Genomic DNA, 11,214 nt, shown 5'->3' with positions numbered 1-11,214 from the left:
AAGGAGCGAAGGGAACAATGATGACCATATTTTCCATTTATATGCCCCTCCTTAACTCCGCAGGAATCGCCGGGCGCAGCCGCGGCGGGGTCGGGCGGTTGGGCTGACAGGGATGCCCCCTGATTCCCTCTTCCCAGTCCTGAGACCGCAACAGGGCGGGCTGAGCACTCGCCCCGCGCGAGGCACTCGGCCGCGAGCCGACCCGGAGTCTCCTGGCCCGGGCCTGTGCCCAGTCAGTCACGCGTCCCAGCTCCCCACGCCGGTGCCTGCGGGTCCGGCGCCCAGGAGGTCTCGGCGCCTCGGTCTCCGCACCGCGGCCGTGGGGGAGGCCCCGGAACTCCCCAAGCCTCTAGGGAGCGGGAGGCGACGGGGAGGGGGCCGACAGTCAAGGACAACCCCGGGCGAGGAACCCCGGCCGACAGCGGACGGGACGTTTTGGGTGGGGGGCGGTGGCCGGCCCGAATCCCAGGGCGTTGCAGGGGGCTGGGTGGGGAGGCAACAAAGAGCCTCTCTACTCCGCCGCCGCCGCCGTCGCGCTCGCTCCCGCCCAGTCAGCCCTCAGCAGTCCGGCGGGGGCCCACCCGCCGGCGCGGGGGAGCGCAACCGGCCCCCGCCTCCCCTTCCCTCCCCTCCCCCCCGCACCGCCCCCTCGCCCCCGGGGGAAGGAGGCAAGGAGGGCGGCGCCTGCGTGTTCCTCCGCCGCGCGCCCCGCCTCCTCCCGGGCTCCTCGCGGCGATCCCGACTCTCCTCCCGCGGCTGCAGCAGCTGCCGGTTGCACACGGCCTCGGCGGCGGCGCGGCGGGCGCGGGCCTGTGGAGCGGCGGCCGGGCGCGCGGCCCCGGCGGGCACCCCTCCGAGGGCGGCCGAGGAAGCTCCGGGAGGAGGTGCAGGACCACGAGGAGGTGGGAGGCGGCGGCCGCCTAGGGACCCGCTCCGCGCCTCGTCCTCTCCGCCCCCTCCCCAGCCTTTCTCTCACCCTCTTCTCCCACACTCCGGGCCGGCGCCTCGGCTTTGTGCGAGGAGATGGTGTAGCCCCCTGGCCGCCGAAGGAGAAGCCGAACACTTGTCTCCCGTCTCCGAGCTGCTCCCCACCCCTGGAGGAGAGAACCCCTCTGCTCGGCGCCTTCCGCGTCTCCCAGCTGGTGGGGAAGCCTCTACGCCACCGGCACCATGAGGTGAGGGGCGCGCGGGGCGGGGGCCGGGCGGGCCATTGTGCCGCGGGAGCCGCGACCCTAGTTCTCCTTGGACCCCGCCTTCTCTCTCCCGGCCCGGCGCCTCTCCCCTGGTCTCCGGTCTGTTCCTCCCCCCTCCCCCTTTTGTCCCTTCCAATTTCTCTTTCTTTCTTGGAAACCTCCCCAACCCCTGTGGTTTGGGGGTCTCCCTTCATCGTTCTCTCATTTTTCCTCAAATGCTCTTCTTTCACCCAGGATTTCCCTTCCTAAATTTAATTTGCGCCTGGCTCCCTCCCCCCAGCCTTTGCAAGCGAAACCCGGGAGATGGGGAGGGGTTCGAGAATCGAAGCGTGCATGTTGCTGGGAAACAGGTATTTTTTCGTATATATGTAAAAATTTCATGCACTTTTGCCTCCGAACTCTCGTGTTTAATTAAAAAAGGAGGAAAAGTTTGAAAGGTCTGATTTCTGCGGGTAATAAAGTGCCTCTAGTAGGGGTAGGTAAAGGAGCTGTAAAAGGTGAAATTTCACGATGGTGGGGGAAGGGAAAGAATTGATTAGCTTCACGTGGTGGGGGCAGTAAAAGACTGGGATAAGTTGGTAGGGATGTGTAAGCGGGGGCGAGGAACGGATCTGTTTGGAAAAGCTTTTTCTCCCCTTCCTCTGTAGCAGCCTGTGTTGCATTGCAGCAGCTGCTTTTGCCCTTTGCTCTGTAATCAGTAAAACAGGAGCTAAATTATTTTTGCGGCCCTGAAGAAGAGAATTGAATGTACTGTCGTAAAATATTTTTTTAATTGATACGTTGAAACATATGGTGTGATATTTTTCTTTATTGTTTCTCAAATTGTGTAGGAGAATAAACCATGATGTGGTGTGTCATTCATTGGAGATTTTTTTCTTCCAGCCTTTCCTAAGCCTGTTTTGTGTCCATAACCTTCTCTTTTCGGATTGGTGCAAGACTTCGTGAGAAATGGGACTTGGTAGACTGAAGGCTGATCCATTCTGCGTTATCATCCTTAAAGGCCTTCCTTTTGGGTTAAACAATTGTGGATAAAGTAAATTACTCCATTTCTCTCTCCTGGAAGAGATAGTCTTACAGTTCATTTGGATTTGAATCTCCTTTGTGTTAAAGATTAATGGTCAACCGTTGCCAAGACCTTTATAATGTAATACAATGAGATTTGAATGATATAATCTACAAATTCCTTCGCTTTGGCAAGAAAATGTCATGTCATTGGAATTCTTTCTCAATTTCGGTGGTTTCCATTTTAAACTTTGCTTTTCATTTTTTTCTGTCAAGGTTGAGCGTGTTTCCATTTGGCTTTTGTATGTATATATTTTGTGATATATCTGTGTTGAATTTTCACTTTCGCTTACTGTGAATTTGAATTTTTTTATCTGATTCCAAGTTACCTGTATTTATGATGGCCTTAAAGAGTGAGTTTAATGTTGTGTCTCTAGGTGACTGACCCCTTTTCCCTTGATGATTTCGCACAAGTTATTTTCAAATATAAGCGATCAGTTTAAATAGTAATTATAGCATACAAACCAAAAAACACAGTCTTTGTAAAATATGGCTTGAAAACTTTCAGTCATATGTTTGAGCATGACTTTTTTTACTGATGTCCTTGAAAACTCAGGAACTATAATATATACTGTTATATCTTGTAATATTATATGTTGTTGGTTTCTGTTTTAGAGATCTAATGCCGTAGGGATCTTACCATAAGTTATCAGTTGTTTCAAACTTTGGGTAAACTTATCTTAACATTGAGAAATAAAACAGTGAAAGTTTTTTTTTTTTTTTTAAAGATGCAGTCTTGGCTCTGTCGCCCATGGAGTGCAGTGGTGCGATCTTGGCCCACTGCAGCCTCCGCCTCCCGGGTTCAAGCGATTCTTCTGCCTCAGCCTCCCGAGTAGCTGGGATTACAGGCGTGTGTCACCACGCCCGGCTGATTTTTTGTATTTTTAGTAGAGACGGGTTTTACCTTGTTAGCCAGGATGGTCTCCATCTCCGGACCTCGTGATCCACCCGCTTCGGCCTCCCAAAGTGCTGGGATTACAGGCGTGAGCCACCGTGCCTGGCCAAAAGTGGGTTATTTTTAAATAAAAACAGGCATAGTTGTGTAATTCAAAGATTGTGAACTAAAAAAAAGTTGCCGTTTTGGGTATTCAGTAAAGTTTAATCACTGTCATGTATAGATGTCAGTCTGTCACAGGTAAATTATGTCTTCACTTGAAAGTTCCTTTTCTAATAAAAAGTAACTTCTGTTTTTAAGCTCTTTTGCTCTGTTCCTTGTGAAGTGTAGAGAGAGAGGAACCACACTGATGTTTTCCAGTAACGTAAATATAGAACTTGGTACACAGGTCTGAAAAGTTTATTTAAGCAGTCTACAGTAATTCGTTATACACTAATTTTGAATAAGAGCAGGAAAGAGGGTCAGCTTTTCACTTTGGAAGGAACTGGATTATTTGGTAGGTGGTTAGGTAATGCTTAGAATGCTTAGATACTTGTAAAAGTGAGATTGGTACGAGATAGAACGTTCTTGTGCTGCTTGCAAAAAAGTCTTTGGGATATTCTTTGGAATATTTTGGTGCTTAAGAAAGTGCTTTTCAGGTTGTATTAATATATGCTTAGTCTTCATGTTTTCAAGGCCTGTGGGACGTAAATGTTAGTCTTTTTAAGTTGAGTCCTTTTTGGTTATATTAAGAGGTATTTCTGATGTTTCAAAGGCCACCTAGAAATAGGAATGCGTGAACAGGAATTTCCAGTTAAGTCGGTCAGAATCTTGAACAGAGGATATGATAAATACATTATGGTATAAATATTAGTGATATCTCTCAGATGACTTTAATTTTAGGAATAGCATGCTCACTGTGTATAATGTAATCTTACACAGAAGAGAACTGAATAATAGTTTATGTTCCTGAAACAGTCATAGGCATTTTACATTAGTAAAATGCAGTATGTAGATTTACTTGTTAATAATTTGTTTAAAGATGAATATTTGAGAAATGAAAAAGCATATTACTTATACAGGACAGTGGAAAAGTTGAGACCAAAAAGCTGGTACTTTTAGTGTCCTGTTTAGTTCTATTCTTATTTTTCATTTATGCAATGTTTCAAAAGTGTAAGATGCTTTGTGATTGAAGTGTGTGTGTATGTATGTGAATGCGTGTGTATGTGTGTACATTGTGTGCCTTTTAAGTGCATTTTTAAAATTAGTTGGTTCGTTACTTAAGATATGTATATATATATTTTTACTGAAAGAGGAGCTTGTCTCATCTAAATTAGTTGCATGTAGCCTAGTGGCTAAGGAGAGCTCAGAAGATTTTGTATTTACATTCTTGGATCCGTATTAAATAGTCCAGGCTTCCACTAGCTACTCTGACTTTCTCATATAAAAAGGTGTAATAGGGTTATGAGGATTTGTCCAAGCCATTTACTAACTGGGTGACCTTGAACTAATTACATTATTCCACTGATGCATTTTTAAAAAATACGTAAAAATAGAGATAATTCTTAACTGAGTAGTGAGGATCAAATGATAATAGAAGCTTTATATACTGGTAAACCTTAAATTTATGTTACTCCTCCAGTTTCCAGGCCTATTTCTATGTTAGACTAGTTGGGTAAAACTTCTGGGCAGTGGGCTCCACCTTGCGACCTTATTTAGCTCAAAGATGTCAAAAAGGCTACATTTTGCTTATTTTATAGGTGAGGAAGCTGTTTCCTTCTTGTGTGTTTCCTTCCTTAGGGTTTTTGAAGTATCTTCATTTGTGGTAACGATAAATTTTATATACATTTTAGAATGTGGTACAGTGAAGGGTCAGAAGATCCAGGTTTTATATGCTGACCTGTTAATTGAGCAAACTGGTTAAAAAAAAAAAAAAAGATAATCTTATATTTCACAGGATTGTTTTGTGAAGTGTCAATTGAGATATCCATGAAAGGATACAAATAGTGGTCTCTTTGTTCCCATGGGTCTTCATTTATACTCGTAGCTGTTGGATGTGTGACTTTCCCACAGAGGTTTATTTTAGGAGCAAGAGCCAAATCTTCATTTTTTGAATGTCAGTATTGTATTGTAGGAATTTACTAATTGAATAAATCTTGAATAAGAGTGTGGATTAATGGAGAAAATTTACTAAAGTTTATTCAGTATTCAAGGTGTTGGATACCTTGTTAGCCCAGTTGGATTAAGCAAAATAACTATGGAGGCACCATTTGGCTGGTATAAAAGAACTTACATACTGAATAGGTTTTGGTGATTTATCTTATAGAAGGCTTAAAACAGGGGTGATTGTATAACTTGTAAAACATCTAGTCTTTATCATGAGTGTAAGAAAGATTAGAAAAAATGTGATTTCAATTTTTACCTGGTTGTCGGGGAGTAAAAGTGTACTTAAACCCTACTTGTGCCAACTTAAAGTTGTCTTTTCCTCTCTCTTCTCCCCCTTGTTTGAAATTGATGAATGGAATTGAGTGGAAGTAAAAGTTAGAGAGTATGAGCTGAGGCTGTACTTCAGTGGATGCTTCTTCAGATGAGGGTTTACGAAATTATCCCGACTAGAAACAAGAAGGGGATTCCTTGTCAAGACTTGGAGTATAGTCCTTGACTTGCTCCTAACATGCTCCCCCAACCCCCTTGTCCCCCACTATTCCTGTGTGTTCCAGTGCACTTTACATGTTTTTTCCTATTGCATTTATTCTGTTGTTTTATAATTATGTGGTTCGTTTTGTCCCTCTTCCTTTTAAGTTCCTTGAAGACAGGGACTGCATTTTTATATTTATGGTACTAGCAAAATACTTGGCAAATAGTGGGTGGCCTGTGTAAGTGTTTGACTTTGACTTCATTGTTCTTTTATAGAATCTATTCACTAACAATCCCGTTTTTGGAATACCTGTAGTGTTCTAGAAGCTATACTGGATATTGTAAGGTGTAGTGTAGTATTTGGTGGACACTAAATGTTAATAACATTTAATTAAGCAAGCAAAAACTCACATCCTGACTACAGGAATAGGTGTAGAATTTGGTGTTCTTTCTTTCTTTTTTAAATTTTAATTTAATTTTTATTTTGTAGAGACGAGGTCTTGCTGTGTTGACCAGGCAGGTTTTGAACTCACCTGGCCAGAATTTATTTCTTACTCTAACATAGAGCTCAGAAGTGGCTACAAGTGTCAGGATTGTCTAAATCCAAAGCCCTTTGGAGGATATCATGTTTCCTTGACTTTATGATTAAATTCTCAATTACTAAAAGGGCCATCAATCTGTTTTTAAGTCTCATTGACCAAAGAACTTGTAAGTATTTTCGAGTAACAAGCATATGCATCTCTTAATTTATTTTTACCTCATTTAGTGCTTGCTTTGTTTTGATTCTTATCAGTGCTTCAAATACTAATCATTGGGTAGTGCATGATACTCTTGAAGTATTAGTGTGGGCTGCCATAACAAAATACCATAGGCTGGGTTGCTTAAAGAACAGAAATTTATTTTTTATTTTTATTTTTATTGATTTTTTGAGACAGAGTCTCTCTCTGTCGCCCGGGCGATCTCGCTCATTATAACCTCTGCTTCCCGGGTTCATGCCATTCTCCTGCCTCAGCCTCCTGAGCAGCCGGGACCACAGGCATCTGCCAGCATGCCCGGCTAATTTTTTTTTTTTTTTTTTTTTTTGAGACGAGTCTCTCTCTGTCTCTCAGGCTGGAGTGCAATGGCGCGATCTTGGCTCACTGCAAGCTCCACCTCCTGGGTTCACGCCATCCTCCTGCCTCAGCCTCCTTAGTAGCTGGTACTACAGGTGCCCGCCGCCACGCCCGGCTAATTTTTTGTATATTTTAGTAGAGACGGGGTTTCACAGTGTTAGCCAGGATGGTCTCGATCTCCTGACCTCGTGATCCGCTCGCCTTGACCTCCCAAAGTGCTGGGATTACAGGCGTGAGCCACCACGCCCGGCCGTTTTCTTGTACTTCTTCTTTTTTTTTTTTTTTTTGAGACGGAGTCTTGCTTTGCCGCCCAGGCTGGAGTGCAGTGGCCGGCTCTCAGCTCACTGCAAGCTCCGCCTCCCGGGTTCACGCCATTCTCCTGTCTCAGCCTCCCGAGTAGCTGGGACTACAGGCGCCCGCCTCGTCGCCCGGCTAGTTTTTTGTATTTTTTAGTAGAGACGGGGTTTCACCGTATTAGCCAGGATGGTCTCGATCTCCTGACCTCATGATCCGCCCGTCTCGGCCTCCCAAAGTGCTGGGATTACAGGCTTGAGCCACCGCGCCCGGCCTTCTTGTACTTTTTATAGTAGAGACGGGGTTTCACTGTGTTAGCCAGGATGGTCTTGATTTCCTGACCTCGTGGGATTAGAGGCGGGAGCCACGGCGCACGGCCTAGAAATTTATTTTATGGTTCTGGAGGCTGGAGGTCAGAGAACAGATTGCCAGTGTGGATGGGTTTTGGTGAGGGTTCTCTTCCTGGCTTGGGGAGGATATCTTCCTCTCTGTGTCCTCGCTTGGTAGGGCGGGTATGGGAATCCTGGGGTCGGGGAGATGGGGGGGAATTTCTCTCTTCTCCTCATTTCATAAGGCCACTAATCCTATTGAATTAGGGCCCTACCCTTATAACTTAATTTAACATTAGTTACCTCCTACAAGCCCTTTTTCCAAATATTGAGGTTTAGGGTATTAACATATAAATTTTAGGGGAACACAGTTCATTCTATAGCAGAAGATAACTACATTTTTTTTTTTGTCAGCGCATACAACTTTGGAAGAAAATAATTTGTTTAATGTTTAGATGAATTTTAGATAAGTTTTGTTTGAAGTAACCAGAAATTGTTTGCTAAAGAAGATAAATTGGGGGGGGGGTTGATTGATTTATACAAGGTTATCTGTTAAATTTTCTAGAAATATCTTTACATTGGGAACCTATTTTACAATTATTTAAGTAAGTTTTATTAACAGGCAACTTTTCTAAAGACTACTTTGGGTATGAGGCACTGTACATATATCTAAGTGTAGAGATTGAATGGTGTAGAATAAAGCGGACAGGCTTTGAAGTCAACTCTGGGTTTGACTCTAGTTTGACATTTACTAAATAATTTATTTTTGAGTGGGTTATTAACATTTTTTGGGATCGAATTTCTTATGTAAAATAGAGATACTTTGTGAATTATAGAGTTGTTGGGAAAATTAAATAAAATTCTGGCATAACACTTGGCACACAAAATGAGCTTGATAAGAGTAAATCCCCTATTTCTATGAAAGTCTGACATCTCTTAAGTTTATGTTAAGAATGTGAAAAACCATGTAAAATGGTGCAGCTGCTTTAGAAAACAGTTTGGCAGTTCCTCAAAAAGTTAAACATAGAGTTGTCATATGACCCAGCAATTCCATTCCTAGAAATGAAAACATTTGTCCACAGGAAAACTTGTACACAAATGTTTATAGTATCATTATTTGTTATAGCCAAAAAGCAGAAATAATCCAGATGTGTCTCAGTTCATGAATAGATCATCAAAATGTGGTATGTCCATACAACGGAATAATATTTGGCCATCAAAAAGAATGGAGTTCTGATATGTGCCACAGCATAGATGGAAGCATTATGCTAAGTGAAAGAAGCCAGACACAAAAGGTGATATATGCTGTGATTCCATTTATATGAAATGTCCAGAATAGGCAGATCTATATAATAACACGAGAAGATCTCATTAAGTTGTTTCTGACATATTTATTACTTTGGATTAATATTTTAAATTGTCAGCTTCATCCTTTTTGAAGAAGAGAGATTGAAGATAGAACCACTGGACATTTCTCTGTAGGGAAACAAGCAGGTGGGAGTGCTGAGGTGGAAACCTTGATAGTGGCGCCATTGAAAGGCCTGAACAAATTTTGGAGCTGTATATTCGTGCTAAGGAGACAGCCATCTCTTTGGTAGGCCTGTTGTAAGTAAGGATGACTAAGGTCACCAGTAAAATGTGATGAAGCAGATCCATCAGAATCTTCAGCAAACTTAAATCTGGGTGGTGATTTTCTGGGGTTTGTTTACAGTAGTATCAAATACCAAAAGTTTTGTCTTTGGGGAATGAGGTAATCATGATATTTTTAAATAAACTGAGCCCTTTTCCAGTGGTAAAGGCCTTAAGGAACATCTGGTCTTGTTAAGAATACATCTGATGATGTGAAATCAAATGACTACCTTTGACTGTGCTTTAGAGGTCCTCAGTCTTCTGTCCTTTTTGGTATCTGTTATATTTGCAATTTGGCAGGAGGGGAACTTTATAAAGAACCAGGAACATAAGTAAAATAAAATGAGTGGCTCTTTAGGTCAGATCTCAAGGGAGTCCAAATTGTTCCTTTACAGTTCAGTGAAGGGATCTTTCTATGCAGGTTTAATAATTATTAAATACTGTTTATTTGGATATCTGCTTTGTTCTGCAGTCTTTCTTCTCCTCCCCCGAATTCTCATGTTAGACTGATAGTGAAAGCAAAATTGTGACTATTCAGTTTTTAACAATTTAAGATTTATGTATCTTGAGTTTTCATTTAAAACTTTTACTTACAGTCTACTTAATTGTGGTCTTTGCAGTATTTTTAGAAAAATAAATCAATGACTGTTGTCCATATGTCTGGTATTTTTTAAAATTACATTTTCCCTTCCATTATAAAGTAGTACAGATTTTGAACAGATTTTAGAAGGCATGGGAAGTATAAAACATTTATGAAATGTTAAATCCAAGCCATCTAGATTTTTAATATTTTAATGTGTAGATTTCTAAACTTTTTGTAGTGCATTTGCAGCCATCATTGTGCGTGTGCATATGATATATAAAAGTAAGATACTATTTGAAAATGGACTTATACAATATTTGTATTGTGTATTCTGTAGCTGATCCCTTTCCATATATATAATATCTATATTTTTTTACATTTTATTATTTTTATTTTTTAAATAGGGTCTTGAACTGTCACCCAGGCTGGAGTGCAGTGGTGCAATCATAGCTTACTGCAGACTTGAACTCCTGGGCTCAAGCGATCCTCCCGTCTCAGCCTCCTGAGTAGCTGAGACTACAGATATGTGCCACCATGCACTCTAATTTTTAGTTTTTTTTGTAGAGACAAGGTCTTGCTATGTTGCCCAGGCTGGTCTTGAACTCCTGGCCTCAAGTCATCCTCCCATTTCAGCCTCCCAAAGCACTAGGATTACAGGCATGAGCTGCTGTGCCCAGCCAGTAATTCTTGTTCCTAACTATATAGCTATATAACTTTAAGTGATCGCATAATATTCCATTGCTTTGGATGGATGACTTTGTCTACTTAAATCTTAAAGATGGACTTTTAGATTTGTTCCATTGTTTTTGTTATTATAAAAAACACTGCTATGAATATCTTTGGTTATATGTCTTTGGGTACATATCTGATTTGGTTTTAGGATACATTCCTAGAATTAAAATCAAGAAGTAGTGCTTTTTTATTTTTTATTTTTTATTTCTCTACTTTTCTGTATCCAGTCTATCATTGTCCTACCAGGTTACCTTCACTTGCTTCTGTCCATCTCACTGCCTCAAGTTCAGGCCACTGTTATCTCTTACCTGAACTATTAGTGTTTCCTCATTTCCATTCGTGTCCCCTATTCTCCATGCATCACTTAGAATACTCTTAAAGTGGAAATCAGATATTGTTATTTCCCACCTAAAGCCTTCAGTGGCATCTTAGACTAAAACCCAAATTAGTCATAAAACCAAAATTATTAAGGTTTTGCATGACCTGGCTCCGCATTCCAAGTTCCCTGTACAGGTCTGTGTGAGTATGCAGTAAGTATTTGAGTGAATAATAAAATGACTGAAAGAAATTGTATCAGTTTTTGATACACATTACCAAATAAGCAAGAGTAGATGAGAGTTCTGGTTATCCCACATTCTGGCCAGCTCAGGCCATTATCAGTCTTTTAATCTTTGCCAATGTGATAGGCAAAAGGTGTTACCGTTTTAATTTTTATTTCTTTGATTACTTGTAGGGTCTCTTTACTTGTTTATTGGACATCTTTATTTTT

The 11,214-nt window shown here is 41.9% G+C and overlaps 1 protein-coding gene across 5 annotated transcripts in view; it reads left to right on the top strand.

The window, feature by feature from the left end:
- The first annotated feature begins 358 nt into the window (after positions 1 to 358).
- The window catches only part of ENAH (ENAH actin regulator), a 168,701-nt gene continuing 157,845 nt past the window's right edge, over positions 359 to 11,214 (top strand). For 2 of the 5 annotated variants that reach the window (XM_030936126.1, XM_030936125.1), the window contains exon 1: positions 361 to 1,175. In XM_030936126.1, the coding sequence (XP_030791986.1) occupies positions 1,171 to 1,175 (5 nt within the window). In that variant the 5' untranslated portion in view covers positions 361 to 1,170. Of the gene's footprint in view, positions 1,176 to 11,214 lie in introns of all 5 variants that reach the window. The other 3 variants (XM_030936124.1, XM_030936123.1, XM_030936122.1) reach the window with 2 other exon arrangements.

The sequence above is a fragment of the Rhinopithecus roxellana genome, chromosome 8, assembly GCF_007565055.1.
Source record: "Rhinopithecus roxellana isolate Shanxi Qingling chromosome 8, ASM756505v1, whole genome shotgun sequence".
Classification (NCBI taxonomy): domain Eukaryota; kingdom Metazoa; phylum Chordata; class Mammalia; order Primates; family Cercopithecidae; genus Rhinopithecus; species Rhinopithecus roxellana.
Note: the sequence above shows the minus strand (reverse complement) of the source record. Positions and strands in the feature narration are given on the sequence as shown.